This window comes from Saimiri boliviensis, chromosome 2, assembly GCF_048565385.1.
Source record: "Saimiri boliviensis isolate mSaiBol1 chromosome 2, mSaiBol1.pri, whole genome shotgun sequence".
Lineage (NCBI taxonomy): Eukaryota > Metazoa > Chordata > Mammalia > Primates > Cebidae > Saimiri > Saimiri boliviensis.
Genome location: NC_133450.1, coordinates 35,921,905 through 35,938,925, shown reverse-complemented (window position 1 = coordinate 35,938,925; position 17,021 = coordinate 35,921,905). Strand labels below are relative to the sequence as shown.

At 43.2% G+C, this 17,021-nt stretch overlaps 1 protein-coding gene across 1 annotated transcript in view; it reads right to left on the bottom strand.

Moving 5' to 3' along the window:
- Nucleotides 1–17,021, bottom strand: part of ZFYVE26 (zinc finger FYVE-type containing 26) — a 72,851-nt gene that overhangs the window by 11,295 nt on the left and 44,535 nt on the right. The window contains exons 28-35 of the mRNA XM_039469164.2: nucleotides 14,301–14,464; nucleotides 11,846–11,982; nucleotides 10,761–10,792; nucleotides 9,950–10,086; nucleotides 8,474–8,694; nucleotides 4,337–4,484; nucleotides 3,891–4,100; nucleotides 3,169–3,387 (exon numbers count right to left, since the gene is read on the bottom strand). Coding sequence (XP_039325098.1) covers nucleotides 3,169–3,387; nucleotides 3,891–4,100; nucleotides 4,337–4,484; nucleotides 8,474–8,694; nucleotides 9,950–10,086; nucleotides 10,761–10,792; nucleotides 11,846–11,982; nucleotides 14,301–14,464 — 1,268 coding nt within the window. The remainder of the gene's footprint in view (nucleotides 1–3,168; nucleotides 3,388–3,890; nucleotides 4,101–4,336; nucleotides 4,485–8,473; nucleotides 8,695–9,949; nucleotides 10,087–10,760; nucleotides 10,793–11,845; nucleotides 11,983–14,300; nucleotides 14,465–17,021) is intronic.

The following is a 17,021-nucleotide window of genomic DNA, read 5'->3' as shown; positions in this document are numbered from 1 at the left end:
TGTCACCTTCCTTGGGCACGCAGTCTAAAATTGTGCAAGCCACGCCTTCCTCCTCCCCATTTTATTTTTCTTCTTCTTATTCATCATCTACCACTACCTACTTTATTTCTCATATTTACTATCTCTCTTCCTACTATGGGGGTAGATATTTTTGTCTTTTATTTTTTTTTTAAGACAGACTCTCCCTCCGTCACTCAGGCTGGAGTGCAGTGGTTCAATCTTAGCTCACTGCAACCTCCACCTGCTGGGTTCAAGTGATTCTCCTGCCTCAGCCTCCTGAGTAGCTGGGACTACAGGTGCGCATCACCATGGCTGGCTAGTTTTTGTATTTTTAGTAGAGACAGGGTTTCACCATGTTGGCCAGGCTGGTCTCAAATTCCTGACGTCAAGCGATCCATCTGCCTCAGCCTCCCAAAGTGTTGGGATTCCAGGCATGAGCCGCCACGCCTGGCCTTTTGTCTTTATTTATTTATTTTTTAACTGCTGTATCCTTAGTGCCCAGAATAGTCCTTGGCTATTTAATAATCATCTTGGCATTTAGACTTGAGGTTAGGAGTAATTAGTGGAGAGTCAAGGATGACTATAAAGTCATGGTGGTATACCATGCCAGCACAGTGGCACTGGGCACAGGCTGTTTGGAAGCAGAACAGATCTGGGCTTTGAGAACATTCATAGTGGGTAGGGGTTAGGGGTGTCTTTCCTGATTCAGGTTGTTCCTAACAGAGAAAACCAGACCTAATCTAAAAGTTGTAGGCCACATTTTAAGAAGCAGGGGCATTAGCTCTGCAGGAGAGATGGAATACCTCAGAAGAGCCACACCTCAAGAACTTCCATGCCATCTATTCATCCACTCACTTATTCATAATTGGTACTAGGTCAGGTATCTGAATACACAGAAAAGTAAAATATAGGCCTTCTTGGTCCAGATGGAAAGACTCAATTGTAAACAAACAGTTGTAATCCAGTAGGATAAACACAGTACCGGGGCAATGGTGGTTAATGCTGCTTGAGTGTTCTGTGAATGCTCAATAGAGAGGGCCTGAAAGGATACTAAAAGGATAAACAGGAATTTTTAAAGAAAATAAGGAGGAGCAGGGCATTCTAGGTAGAGGAAATAGCACAAAAAGACTAGTGGAAATAAGACAGTGCATGGTAAATCAGAAAAATTTAAGTAATTTGATGAGTCTGGAATGTAAGGTACAGATAGGATTAGTGGTGAAAATAAATTAAAGAAATAAGGATGCCTGATCCTGGTGAGTTCTGTAGGATGCTACGGAATTTGGAGTTCATCCTGTGGCCATGGAGATCCTCTGAAGGCCTTTTAGGGAGGGGAATAAGATGAGTCTATTTATGTTTTAGCAAGCTCATTCTGGGGGCAGCATGGGCAAAGGGACAAAACACACAGGGAAAAGGCTATCAACAGAATGCCTTCCATGCTCCAGGCATTCAGGTGTAATTTTCTTTTCTTTTCTTCTCTTTTTTTGAGACAGAGTTTCGCTCTTGTTACCCAGGCTGGAGTGCAACGGCGCAATCTCGGCTCACCGCAACCTCCGCCTCCTGGGTTCAGGCAATTCTCCTGCCTCAGCCTCTTGAGTAGCTCGGATTACAGGCATGCGCCACCATGGCCAGCTACTTTTTTGTATTTTTTTAGTAGAGATGGGGTTTCACCATATTGACCAGGATGGTCTCGATCTCTTGACCTCATGATCCACCCGCCTCGGCCTCCCAAAGTGCTGGGATTACAGGCTTGAGCCACCGCGCCCGGCCTCAGGTGTAATTTTCACAATGTCTTTTCCTGTTCTCCCTACCTGCTTGAAAATAAAGGTAAGATATATCAGTTCAAGGGTAACTATGATTACAGGAGATAAAAAGAAGGCTTCTTTCCTAGCTCTGACACATATAAGGCAAGGGCACTGCTGTTGTCAGCTTATACCAAGCTAATGAAGTAAGCAGCTTAGGTCTCTGGATTACAGCTGTCAGAGGGAATGGAACTAGGTGATTTCCATTCTCAGTTTGTGCCTGGGAGAAGCATCTTTACTGCTAAACTAATTTGGAAACTGAAGAAAAGGAAAAAAGGTAGCAATTCTACTCCATGTAACGACTTCCATATTATTCTTGAGACTTGGTTCGTAGCTAAGAATACTCAGTAGTTAAGTACTGGTGAAAACATCCTCCCCTTCCCTGCCCTGTGGGGTATAGTCACAATAATTTTGTGAACTGCTGATTTCACTTGGATCAATCTTAGAAAATACGTCTATCTGAACATTTGCATTGGCTGCTGTTTTGAATTAGGGTGGCAGAATGAAATTAAAGTCTGCTTTGAGCTCCTTAAATTTTCTAAAAAATTTGGTTATCCAATTTCTCCAAAAGTTATTATGGAACATTCAGATAAAACAAGGAATGTAGCTGGGTGCAGTGGCATGCACCTGTAGTTCCAGCTACTCAGGAGGATGAAGTTGGAGGATTTCTTGAGCCTAGGAGGTCAAGGGTGCAGTGAGCTGTGATCATGCCATTGCATTCTAGCTTGGGCAACATAGCGAGTCCTCATCTCAAAAAAACAAAAACAAAAAAATGGGTCATGGTAAAATGAGGTCCTGATTGCTTATCAGGGGCTCCAAAGACATAATGCTCTTCAGTGGTGGCTTTACTTCCAGTGGGAGGTGGGCAGAGGATGGGAGAGGAGAAAAAGTAGGGCATATTCTCCTTTAATCATCTATTTGGGGCTCAACACTAGAATCGGTGCCATGGGTGCTTCCTGGTCCTTGTGATAACAACAATGAATGGACCAGCAGCTGGGTCAGAAGCTGGACGCCATCCCAGGCCAGGTAGAGAGGCATGTGGAAGTCTAAGCAATATGCCCTTAGGCCATGCAAGACTCACAATGAGCATCTCATTCCAGAGACCACGCTCTTAACCACTATCCGATTCTGCTGCATGTTTCGGAAGATGGACTGAAACGTGTCATTGCCGGTGAGGACAGTGATCTGGGATCCGGCTAAGACTTCTGCACACTCACTGGATAACGGTTGTGAAGAGTCCTCCATTTTTGACCTGACTCTGCTAGAGATGGCCCCACAGCTCAACACAGGGTTAAGTGTCAGGGGTTTACTGTCCCCCTTAAGACTGAGTGGTCAGAGCCGGAGGAGTTGAGCTGTGTCCGCGTCCCACCTTGTTGAGGAGGTGCAGCAGGGCTTCCCGCAGGCAGCTGTGCCTCACGTAGAAGCTGATGATGGCCAGGTTGGTGCTATAGTTGTGCAGGTAGAAGAGGCATTCTTGGTAGTAGGTGTTGTTCATGATCTTCCCTTCAGGAATCACTGCCAGAGAAAGGCTCTGCGTCCGAAGGGTAGCTTCCAGTTCCCTCAGGGTGGCAAAGTAATCGTCGTCTTGCTGACAGCACAGAAGAACGACAGAAGAATGTGAAACTCAAAAAGTTCTCAGCAGGCACTGAAAATATTGCTTGCAAAAAATATTTAACAATGTGGAAAAATGTTCACAATGCAGTGTCAATAGTAGAAAAACAGGTAGGATACACAATTCTATATATTATGACATGGGTCAACTCCAATTTCATTAAAAAAACAAAATATAGAAAATTCACCAGAATCTTAACACTAATTAGTCTGTGTATGGGTTTATATGTCATTTTTATCTTTTAAAAATCATTTTTCTACAGTTTCTTTTTAAAAAAATTGCATCTAACTATATATAGTTACTTATCTAGCTATATGTGATTGATAGACAAAAACAAACAAACAAAAAATATATAAACCTGGCTGACAGTGAGCCAGGACTAACACTGTCAGCTGAATTTCCGCCGATTCTTTTCCGAGGTCATTGTTATTCCTGAGCCTCCCTCCCTGAGCCAGGCATTCTTTCTGCTTTTCTCTTACCAAGGATACGAGGGGCCTCACTGTGGACTCCAGGTACTCAACCACATCCTGCACCAGCCTTGAGCCATGACTCAGCTGATTGAGGTCAAACGGGGCCTTCAGACAGCGACTGAACTTCTCCCGTGCAGCAGTGAGGTTCCCAGCTTTGAGGCAGGCCATGCCCCAAGCATGCCATGCCCCAGTGGTATCAAGTCCAGTCTTTGTGGACACCTGGGAGAAAAATTGCTCCTTTTAGTGAGTGGCAGCTACATCCAGGACTAAAAGTCCCGAAGACCTATTCTATTTCCAAGTTGCCAACCACCTCATCCCCACTATCTGCCATTACTCCTCAGCCCCTGATTCTTCCCCATGGCCAGGACAACTGAGAGAAGGCAATACCTGTCTACAAGGCTAAGCAAAGGCAATTCATTACAGTAGGGTGGAAGTAAGCTTTGTTTTTGTCTCACCTCAACGCCCAGTTGGTAGTACTCGGCTTCCAAAAGCTGGTTCCTTAGCCTAGTTACCGCAGCTGGCTGCAAGATCTGATCTAAAGATGGCACGTGGCGATAGGCAGCAGCAACTAAAATATTCAGCACGTCTACCTTGCTGATGTAGCTACAAGGAGGAAAAAGGCAAGGCCATGAGGCTCCCCACAGTCTTATTAAGAGTAGCTGCTTAAAGGTTTCCTACTCCATTTTCTTTTTTTTTTTTTTTTGAGGCAGAGTCCAATCTTGGCTCACTGCAACCACCGCCTCCTGGGTTCAAATGATTCTTCTGTTTCAGCCTCTCAAGTAGCTGGGATTATAGGCGCCTGCCACCTCACCCAGCTAACTTTTGTATTTTTAAAATAGAGATGGGGTTTCACCATCTTGGCCAGGCTGGTCTTGAACTTCTGACTTCAGGTGATCCGCCTACCTTGGCCTCCCAAAGTACTGGGATTACAGGCCTACTTCATTTTCATTGTGAAAATGATCATGAGAATTGAGAGGTGCATAGCATAGACACCATGAGTGAAAACTCTGGAGTCACACTGAATCCTGGCTCCATCACTTAGCAGCTCTATGACCTGGAGCTAGTTAGTTAACCTCTCGCTGCTTTAATTTACTCATCTGTAAAATGGATATACAGTCATGTGCCATATAATGATGTTTCAGGTAGCAAAAAGCTGCACATACAATGGTGGTCACATAGGATTATAATACCGTATATTTACTATACCTTTTCTACCATCGTGTTACAATTGCCTACAGTATTCAGTACAGTAACAAGTTGTACTGGTTTGTAGCCTAGAACAATAGGTCATAACCTAGGTGTGTAGAAGGCTATTCTCTCTGGGTTTGTGCAAGTGCACTCCATGGTGTTTGTACAATGACGAAATCACCTATAATGCATTTCTCAGAACATATTCCTGTCATTAAGCCATGCATGACTGTAACAGTGGAGTTTTAAGGATAAAATAAAATAACCCAAGTAAAAGGGCTTAGGATAGTGTCTGGAACTTTTCTGGTACCCAATGTTAGATATTCATGTTTAGAGTAGGGATGCTCAGGGCTATTTGAGGCAAAGCCTTTACATTGAATGTTGGGGGCTTACAAGTAACACATTGGCTTTTTGGTCCCTTTGAATCTCCTTTGTGTGTGAGAGAGCATAGATTCAGTATTAATGGCCTATACTCCTATTTAGTGCACAGGTCATATTACTACCATTTCCTAGAGGTGCTGCTGGGTGGGGGCATCCTGGTCCTTCACTCATATTCTATACTTGACATCCTCACCCTAGGCTAAGGATGGGCTCTCGTTATAGTCTACTAGGGCTGCCTTCTGTGATCTCACCCGATGCTTGTAAAAACCTTATACAGACAGAAAGCCTGGAGGACTAGATTATACTGTCTAGTGCTACTCAGATAAGTTTATACTCAAGGCTCCTGAATCTTGTCTTATAACTGCAGCAAAAAAACTCTGTGGATCCTGACTTATCCACCAATTTCCTAGAAAGGGATTATGTACACCAGTCATTCTTAACAATGTAGGGACGGGGAGAGGAAAGTATATAAAAGCATTGCTACCCATAATATATCTGTATATTTGGAAAATGAAAACATTTGAAGTAGGTGGTGACTTAATTTTTATTTTGATGTTTTTAGAGACTGGGTCTCACTATATTGCCTGGGCTGCTCTCGAACTCCTGGTCTGGCCTTGGGATCCTCTTCCCTCAGCCTCCTGAGTAGCTGGAATTAAACACAAGAGTCACTGCACCCAGCTGAGGGTTTTTTTTTTTTTTTTTTTTTTTTTTTGAGACAGAGTTTCACTCTTGTTGCCCAGGCTGGAGTGCAAAGGCGAGATCTGGGCTCACCACATCTCTGCCTCCCAGGTTCAAGTGATTCTCCTGCCTCAGCCTCTGGAGTAGCTGGGATTACAGGCATGTGCCACCATATCTGGCTAATTTTGTATTTTTAGTAGAGACAGGGTTTCTCCATGTTGGTCAGGCTGGTCTCTAACTCTCACCTCAGGTGATCCACCTGCCTCAGTCTCCCAAAGTGCTGGGATTACAGGTGTGAGCCATTGTGCCTGGCCTGAGTTTTGTTTTTAAACCTATATTTATTTGTTTGTTTAGCAGAAGAGGGTATGAGTTAGAAACATTACAAAAATACACTGAAAATCAAGAGTTTGTAATTGATTTGCACGGCAACACATGTAAGCAATGAATCCACTCCCATCAGCAAACTGGTACAAAGGCAAGGATTCTTAGAGTGGGCATATCTGAATGCAGGGTCGGAGAAACGGCTGTATAAATGTAAACCAGTGCAGTAAACTGTCAAAGAAGCACATGACACCTTGGGGTGGGTGAGAATCCTACTCAAGTGAGGACTTCCTTATTTTCTGCCGCCCTCAGCCTAAAAATGGATATTTCTTCCATCTACATTACATTTTAAAGGAAATACAGGTCTTGATGGGAAGTTTGCTTCCCCCCTAGTCTAAGTATCTATTTCTTTTCTCATCTACATTACTGATATTTGAGATACATTTGAATATATTTTTATTTTTGCCTTAAGTCTTTTTTCATGTTTCCTTTTGTTTTCCACCTTCTGGTGTGCGGAAAGGTTTCTGTTTTTTTCCTCCTCCTATCCTTTTCTTGTAATTTGGTAGATTACTGATTCTTTTCGTGATTATTTAGAAAAGTTAACACATATCTGTTTCTTCATGTATCAACTTGAAAAATGGTGAGAATCTATTACTTCTTGATATAAAGCAATCAAATTAGTTCCTTTTCACTTCCTTCTACTTTCTGTTTACCTCCTCCTGCTTTTCTCAACCTTCTGGTTTGTTACTAAAAATCATAAAAATTGCTAACATTTTTGGCATACACAGCATATACCAGGCTTAGTTCTTCCCATTTACATGGATGAACTCATTTTATTCTTGTAACAGCCCCATGAGATCGGCATTACCATCCCATTTTATGGAGGGGGAAACTGTGGCCTAAAGGGGTTAACAGAACTAGGAAGTCGTGAAGCTGGGATTTGCTGTGCTCCATGCTGGCTGCTGAGTTCTTAGGCAAGTATTCTGAGCATATGTCTGAGGGAGGCAATGATACTGCAAAGAAAATTATGCTCCCTGCTCCCAGATCGGGCTAGGACTGCGTGCTGGGAATACACAATATGAGTCACACATCTGGGTGGATAGGCAGGGAATTAGGAGTTTTCATTGTCAGGTTGATGGATGGAGTCAAAGCAGGTTGTACAGGAACCTGAAGGAGGTCTAATCATACCTTTTCTATACACACTTCTACTTTATGACTCAGGTTCCTACTTGTGACACAGGAATAGACCATTTCCCAGCGTGCTTTTTAAAATCTATTATCCAGAACTCACTAAAGTCACAGTTTTAATTTGGTCAGGATTGGAGTAGAGTTTTGTTCAAGGATGACACATTTTCTTTTTTTTTTTTTTTTTTTTTTTTTTTTTGAGACGGAGTTTCGCTCTTGTTAACCCAGGCTGGAGTGCAATGGCACGATCTCGGCTCACCGCAACCTCCGCCTGCTGGGTTCAGGCAATTCTCCTGCCTCAGCCTCCTAAGTAGCTGGGATTACAGGCACACGCCACCATGCCCAGCTAATTTTTTGTATTTTTAGTAGAGACGGGGTTTCACCATGTTGACCAGGATGGTCTCGATCTCTTGACCTCGTGATTCACCCGCCTCGGCCTCCCAAAGTGCTGGGATTACAGGCTTGAGCCACCGCGCCCGGCCGACACATTTTCTTTAAAAGCCAGAAGGTCCCATAGAGACTAACGGTGCTTCCCTACATTAATTTTAATGACAAATTAACCAGTGAAAGTCTTTACTTTCTTTCTGACTGGGTATAGCAGGAGTAAGCTCTACTTTGAGGAGCTGCTCCGAAAAAGAAAAGGACACAGCGTGCCAGGTAGGATGAGGAAGAACACTTGTGATCCAGCAACACCATTTTATCAACATCGAAGAGATGAAAAATCTTTCAGCATGTTTTGTCAGAGAGGATGGTGAGATAAAAAATCATAGCGGGGTCAGAAAAAGAAGCTGGCTAGAAATTGCTCCCATGTGAAAGAATAGAGACACACTGCCATCTACCTGTCACAAAGGGCCAAGTCTTGGCTCTGGCCGGCTTTGACGAACATCATCTTGGCGCTGAAGAGCAGCTGCTTCATGATGTCTGTGAGCAGCCCGGCATCCACCTCCGGGTTGGTGAGGCCCTTGGAGAGCCGGCAGCAGTGCTCAATCAGCTGGTGACCACAGGCAATGCTGTCCCGGTGCAGATTCAGGATGGCAATGCACAAGGAGGCGCTGGGAGCCTGGCCGGGGTGGAAAAAGGAGAACACATGGTGAGTCCAGTGGCCAGAGCATTCTCCAAAGGCAGCTGGGTGGCAGAAATTATCTTTCCCCTTTCAAAAGCCTGAAAGACACTGGAGGAAGGAACGAGATTCCACAAGAAAGCAGAAGTGGAACTAAACAAATTTCAGATGTTCTAAGTAGCACTGCCAAAGCTCTGGCTGTTAGGTTTTGTCATTTTACTGGGAAGAAGGGCACTGTGTCCACCTGTTACTTACTTCTTTACTTTTCTGAAACAGGGTCTTAGTCTGTTGGCCCGGCTGGGGTGCAGTGGTGCAATCTCAGCTCACTGCAACCTCTGCCTCCCAGGCTCAAGCAATTCTCCCACCTCAGCCTCCCAAGTAGTGGGGACCACAGGTGTGCACCACCACGTCCGGCTAATTTTTGTATTTTTTTGTAGAGACAAGGATTTCACCATGTTGCCCAGGCTGGTCTCAAACTCCTGGCCTCAAGAGATCCATCCACCTCAGACTCTCAAAGTGCTGGGATTACAGGTGGGCCCCACTGTGCCTGGCCTTGTCACGTACTTCTATGTCCATAGGTCCCCTCCTTTTTCTGGTTTACTAGTGCAAGTCCTTATTGCTGGCTTGGACAATAATAGTCAGCTTGCTTGTCTGACCACCTAGAGGAGTTTCTACTTTAAGCCATGGACACACTGCTGCTAAATTAATATTCCTGAAGTACACCTGGGAACCTTTCATAGGTCTCTGATATCTATCAAGTAGATAGTCCTTACTGCAGAATGCAAGGCCCTTTACATAAATAATCCTTTTTTAATCCTACCTTTATGAGCTCTTTATTAACTCTATTGACTCTACGTTCCCTTCAAATTAAACAACTTCCACTTCTCCAGTCATGCCCTGCAATTTTGGACATGGTGTCTCTGCTAAGATGTTTTAATTTTGTATTCTTTGTCCTTCCCCATCCCCGGTCTCCTCACGACTCCCAACTTTCTGCTTGTCACACTCCTACCATTCTTCCAAAGCTCATCTTAAATCTTAAATGCTACCTTTTCGACGAAGCCTTTCCTGGTCTCCCTTTCTGCAATTCTCAAGATGCTCATTATTTTCTACCTTAATGGATTTACTGGTTTAGCTCCCACATTGTTGCATTATAAACAAGTAAAGGCCAGGTGTGTTCACCTTCCTCTGTATTTCTCGTCATACTACTACACATCAAAAAGAAACTTAGGTGACCATTACATTTTATTGCTGTTACCTGCTCATAGTAAAATTCACTCCGCACCAGCTCATTTTCCTCCTCTTTGAGATCCAAAATCCATTCCACCTCATCTGCTTTGGGAATTCTCACCACAAACGAGTATGGAGGGTTTTCACTCTTGGAGCTGTCTAGCGCTGAGAAGAGAATTGCCATTTATGTGTCATTCACTGGCTGGCAGTTGTCTAACCCAGTCCAGTGAGCTGGCATGAGTTGCAGGTAGACACTTGCCTGCTATCTCAGGGCCCCTTTCTCTCTCCTTGGTTCCTTTTGTTTGCTTTAGGACACCCCACTAAGCAACTCAAACCTTATTCCCCAGGCATAGACCTGCGGTGAGTGTTACAGCATTCATCACACAACTTTCTCGCTTTACACAAGAAACCTTAAAAGGAGCGTGTTTCTCAAATAGATAGCTGAGCCATTGGATACTCTAAAAACTAACCTGCTGTGAACAGATACAGGCCAGACTGTTAACAGGGATTACCTAGGGGTAAGGAGGGAGCTCGGGGAGGTAGGATAGTAAAGGGAAACCTAGGAAAAACTAAAATAAAATCACCTACTAAAAGTTAAGAACCAAATTCTTTGGTTGCTGGCCTTCTCAACGCTGGAAGCTAATGGGTCAGTGTAATAGGTTAATATGATGAACTTCAGAGGAAACAGGCTCATTGAAATGTCAAGAATTTGCTTTGGCAAACGCGTTGAATGGAGTGCATAAGTTGGACTAGTGTATCAGTTGCAAGTGATACGCTGAAGACACGAGTCAACTTAAGTACGCGAATGAAGAGTCACAGAGAATGGGATTTGGCCTTACCTTCTGGTTTTCCTGAAGTTTCTTCTGGTACACTGAAAGCAGAGAAGGAAAAATTGTTAAACAAATGCCCAAGTCACTTCTTTGTTTTGAGCTTAGTAGACAGCATCAGCTTACAGAGTCTCCCTGTTACAGTGGAGGGCTCTTTGAGGGTAGAAATGTTGAATGAAAGAGCCCCCCATCAATACTAATGGTCCATTTCAAATCTCAGCAGTATGGCGTGTGGGTAATTCCTTCCCAAAGGAGGGAGGCAGTGGCACGCCAGGGTCACAGAAACTGTAGAATAAGCGTGGTATGTCTTCCTTCCTATGAAAGCAGTAATCATTATGGTAAATAATGACCAAAAATGTTCATATCAGGACAAACATAAAAATGCTATGGAGGAGAATATAAACTCTATTTAAGTTTGTAAATAAGGCATGCAGAATTCAAAGTAACTGGTTTTGGATGGTTGCTTTGGCCCATATTTCCAGATGCTCTAGGAGTCTTAGGTCCATGCTCCTTTGCTACGAGTAGTGGAAACAACTGAGCAACACTGAACAAACCAAGTCTTAATCTGTCTTGCCAGCGGTATTAGCAGTGTCTGAAATTTGTTAGCAGGTGAACTCTGTGTAGGCAAATATGGAGGCTTTTCTAATTATGGATTACAAGCAAGGTACCTAGATCAGAGTTGACTTAAGCAATGCCCAAGCACTCAGCAGGTGTGAATATGTCCATCTGAGCCCAGTGGAGACCAGCTGAAGCAAGAAGGGCTGGAAAATAGGTGAGTTGGTGAACTAAGCTCAGTGGCCTTGGTCTGGGGAAGGGCTAAGTTACCAATGTCCTGATTTCAGAGAGAACATCATAATGTAAGAGCCTTGAACACCTCTTCCCCTCAACCCTACTTTCTCTCTTAATGGTTTCTCTGAGCAAGGTCAGTGTACAAACAGTTCACTGTAGAGTTCATGGCATTTCAGTGTGAATGTTATATATTTTTATAAGTGTTCTGGATTTGAAATGCTCTCTATAATGAGACTCCTAGGAGTGTAGGGCCCTGGGGGAGGGTGCGGCGGTCAACAATAGCAACAGCCCTGCTGGAGGACACTCACTCTTTGTTGCAGTAACTATAGCACTGATCACACACACGAGCAGGGTTCTCTCTGCAGCCTTCCACCGCCATTTTCTTAGTGGAGCAGGAACTGCATACCAGCCGGCCACAGCGGCGACAATGATGACGCCTGTTAAACTGAGGAATGCCATCAGGAAGAGAAAGAAGAGGGAGGAGAGAAGGGGAGATTGCCATCAGTCCATTTATACATGGTATTATCTACCAGTGGCTTACTTATTAAGAACACCAACTGCCTGGGTCTCTACTGAAAAAGGACACAACAGTCCTTGCCCTAAAATATCGAACGTTTAAAAATATTTGTCAGCTGATAGGCAAAGATGCCAAGTTATGGAGTTTTGCAGTAGCTCCTGACAAGTTCTACTTGGGTATGGAGGTAATATATGGAGAAACAGTAAAAAGTACTGAGGAAGAAGTCACTTTCTGAGCCAGTGAGTATCACATTTCTACACAGTGTTGATGACAATGACTAAGAAGTATCTCTTTTCAAAATGCCTTTCTTTCTTTATTTTCCCTAAGGCTATTTTACCAGATACCATTTGTAACACATGATAAACATGAAGTAAGTCTTTTAGGCCAGGTGTAGTGGCTCATGCCTATAATCCCAGTACTTTGGGAGGCCGAGACAGGCAGGTCACCTGAGGTCAGGAGTTTGAAAGCAGCCTGGCCAACAGGTGAAACCGCATCTCCACTAAAAATACAAAAATTACTTGGGTATGGTGGCGGGAGCCTGTACTCCCAGTTACTCGGGAGGCTGAGGTAGAAGAATCGCTTGAACCCGGGAGATGAAGGCTGCAATAAGCCGAGACAGTGCCACTGTACTCCAGCCTGGGTGACAGAGCAAGACTCTGTCTCAAAAAAAAAAAAGAAAAAAACCAGACTTTAAAAAATATAAACACTTAGGTATAATTTAATTTTACATACAATTTCTTAATTTGTATCAGTCAATTCAGAATTTCTCATCAGTCTTCTCCAAATTATATACTTTCTCTATACATCCAGATTCTGACATGTGTAATACAATAATATTATCAAGCTCATCAGGTTACTGTAAAATTTAAGAGAAATAACTTAAGCCAAGCACTTAGTATCATGCCTGGCACATATATAGCAGGCAGTCAATAAAGGCCAACCGTTGTCATTATTAGAACCTAAAGATTAGAAACTCTTTCTATAATCTATCTTACATGTAAGTAATCCTTCTATATGGTGGCTTCAAAGCTAGAGAACAGCCTGTCACATATAACTCCTTTTGGTGGCTTGTCATACGTCTCAACAAGCCACAACCAATTGTCCTCCTTGAAGACTTTAAAGTTTAAATGAGGAAATTTGACTTTGGTTTTCTAGTATCTTTTTTTTTTAAATCTTAATTTTTATTTCAGGTTCAGGGGTACATGTGCAGGTTTATTGTATAGGTAAACTCATGATTCAGGGGTTTAGTGTACAGATGATTTTGTCACCTGGGTACTAAGCATAGTACCTAGGTGTTTTTTTCCCCGAACCTCTCCCTCCTTCAACCCTCCTCTCAAGTAGTCCCAGTATCTGTTGTTCTCCTTTTTCTGTCCATGTGTTCTCATTATTTAGCTCCCGCTTATAATTGAGAACATGTGGTATTTGGTTTTCTGTTCCTGTGTTAGTTTGCTAAGGATAATGACCTCCAGTTCCATCCACGTTCCTGCAAAGGACATGATCTTGTTCTTTTTATGGCTGTATAGTATTCCATGGTGTATATGTACCACTTTTCTTTATCCAGTCTACCATGGATGGGCATCGAAGTGTCTTTAAAGTACTGCTTCACTTCATTCTAATAGGGATATAGAAATATTACAGCTCTGTTATAGATGAGGAGGAAATAGACACAGAGCAATTATATCACCTTCACTTTCATCAGCACTGAGCTGATGTGGCCTACTGGATAGGTACTGCATTAAGTATGGCGACATGTATTACCATATTTAATCCTAATAGTTCCATGAGCCTAAGAATATATCATCCTTAATTTACAAGTGGGCACATGAGACCAAAATAGTGTATAGTCACACTGTCATAAAGAGGCAGAGCCAGGATTAGAACCAAGGTCCTCTGTCTCCTGAGTCAGTGCATATAACCACTGCTGGGTCACCGGTCTTACTGTCAAAGACACGGGAGCTGGAAACAAGATTAATTGACATCTGGTGACTTGTCCTACCTCTTTTTTATTATCTCACGACAATGGCAAAGATTTTAGAATTTAAGGATATTTGAGGATGTCTGCTACCTGTCTGGATCCAGAAAATACATTCTGGTAAGGTCAAATATAAACCCAACGTCTTAGATTTGGCAGTTCTGAAAATATCAATATTCTCTTGGGGACAGGCGGTAACTATAAACTCAGGTCATGAACTAAAATTCTCCTTTACCTTCTCCTGAGGGTGTTAGTGGAGACCAATGCTGCTTACCATGGTGAAGTGCTCCCTGCAGCAGACCATGCAGATACTCTCAGTCTCATCTGGTACCCACTGATGCCTGGCAGGGGGTGTTGCTGGGGGCACAAATTCCAGTGGGGTCTGGGTTGGTGGGAAACTCCTTTCCTTTAGACTGGGGGAATGTACAATGGAGATACCTGGAAGGCAGAGCCAGAGGTCAGAGTAAAAGGTAATCAATATACCAGCTTATAGATGAAGAGGGAATAATAGAATTTCACCATTTTACAAAGCCTTATTGAAAGAATAGATCCAGTTAATCATCATCAGTGGTTGGTTGTGTCATAAAAGAGAGACAACTGAACATTGTGTGCCTCCTGATGGACATGTACACCACCTGCTATCAAGTAAACTTACTAAAAAATGTTACGCCTGAATCAAGTCCCATTTCTAGATCTAACTACCAGTGTCCTGGAAATTCCGAGGACAAAGATGCAGACTGCCACAGGAAGGCAGTGAGCAAAATCCAGCATGTGGGAAGCTCCAGGGGACAAATGACTAGTCTCTTACACAAATAAAAGGGAGGTAGCATGGATAAACAAGAAAAGAGGCAGGGAACCTGTTGATTAAAGGTGTTAAGAGGCTGGTACAATGGCTCATGCCAGTAATTGCAGCACTTTGGGAGGCTGAGGCAGGAGAATCACTGGAGGCCAGGAGTTCAAAACCAGCCTGGGCAACGTAGCAAGACTCCAACTATACAAAAGAAAAAATTCAATGGTTAGCCAAGCATGCTGGTGTGTGCTTGTAGTCCCAGCTACCAGGGAGGCTGAGGTGGGAGGATTGTTTTAGCTCAGGAATTCATGATCATACAACTGTACTCTGGCCTGGGTGACAGAGGGAGACTATCTCAGAAAAGAAAAAAGAAAAAAAGAGATTTAAGAGAAATTTTACCAAATGCCATGCCAGGTATGGATATTATTTAGATCTTGAGTGTAGAAAAACCAACCATAAAAAAACCTTGATGAGACAGCTGGAGAAATTTGAATACTGACTTGATATTTGAGAATAAGGAATTATTGTTTCTAGATGTGATAATGATATTATGGCTTTGTTTTATGAAAGTCCTTACCTTTCAGTGATTTATACTGAAATATTTATAAATGAAATGATATGATATCTGGGATTTGTTTCGAAATAGTCTGGTAGAATGAAGTGGGGGTATAGAAGAGACAAGAATGGTCATGATGAGATGATAATTATTTTAACTGGCTAACAAGAATTGAGGCATTCTTTGTACTAATCTCTCTTTTGTGGTTGCAAATATTCCATAATAAAAAAGCTCATATAGGCTGGGTGCAGATTATGCCTGTAATCCCAACACTTTGGCAGGCCAAGGTTGGAGGATCACTTGAGTTCAGGAGCTCAAGACCAGCCTAGGTAACAAAGCAAAATCCTGTCTCTACAAAAAATAAATTAATTAACCAGGCAATGGTGGTGTGTGCCTGTAGTCATAGCTACTTGAGAAGCTGAGGCTGGAGGAACTGACCTGTAGTCAGCTCTGATGGCACCACTGCACTCTAGCCTGGGCAACAGAGTGAGACCCTGTCTCCAAAACAAAACAAAACAAAACAAAACAAAAAGCTCTCTCACACGCACACCAAAGTTGCTCAGGCTGCCTTATGCAGATGCATGTAGCTGCTCATATACTTGCAAGGCTGAGCCCTCCACTCAGCTCAGCTGGTTATCATGAAGCATGGCTAATTCTCAAAGTATGTCCAGAAAATGCCACAGTCTGCTTTATGATGTATAAAGACTTCTCATCACTTAGCAGAGCAATGTTGGCTGGTCACAGAAAAGGAGAGCTGTTAAACATAGTGACTCTTAGTAGCACTCAGAAGAAGAGACCTTAGAATCCTGCTCCTTTGACCATTTGGCAAAAAAAAAAAACACTTGGCTGAGCTTCTGAGAGTAGGCCGCTGTGTAGGGGTTGGCGACCAGGGAACTAGAAGGGTGGTGAAAAAGGTGACCAAGACATGGCTGAGGCCTTCAAGGAGCTTGTGCTTTGTGTGTGACAGTATGAACTTGAGGACTAAGTACAGTCAATCCTCATTAATAGCAGGTTGCATATTTGTGAACTTGCTTATTTGTTAATATTTGTAGCCTCAAAACAATATTCATCTTGCTTTCGTGGTCATTTGGAAACACATGCAGTAGTGAAAATTTTGAGTCACCCAACACTCAACTCCCAGATTCCCAGCTAAGATTGTTTCGACCTTTGTACAACAGTGACCTGGCCAGGCGTGGTGGCTCATGCCTATAATCCCAGCACTTTGGGAAGCCAAGGCAAGTGGATCACCTAAGGCCAGGGGTTTGAGACCAGTCTGGCCAACATAGTGAAACCCCATCTCTACTAAAAACACAAAAATTAGCTGGGTGTGGTAGTACACGCCTTTAATCCCAGCTACTTGGAGGCTGAGGCAGGAGAATTGCTTGAACCCAGGAGGTGGAGGTTGCAGTGAGCCATTGCACTCCACCCTGAGTGACAGGCGAGACTCCATTACAAAAACAAAAACAAAAACAAAAAACAACAGTTACAAGAAGATAGAGATGGTAGGGACAGTGCGGGGTAGTGCAAGAAGCTCAGTGCTGGGGCTAGTTGGATGAATCCCAATTCTGGGACCTGGGGGGTGGCCTCAGGCAAGTCACTTACCACTTCTGAACCTCCTTTGTAGACAAAAAGAAATAGAATTGCCTAGG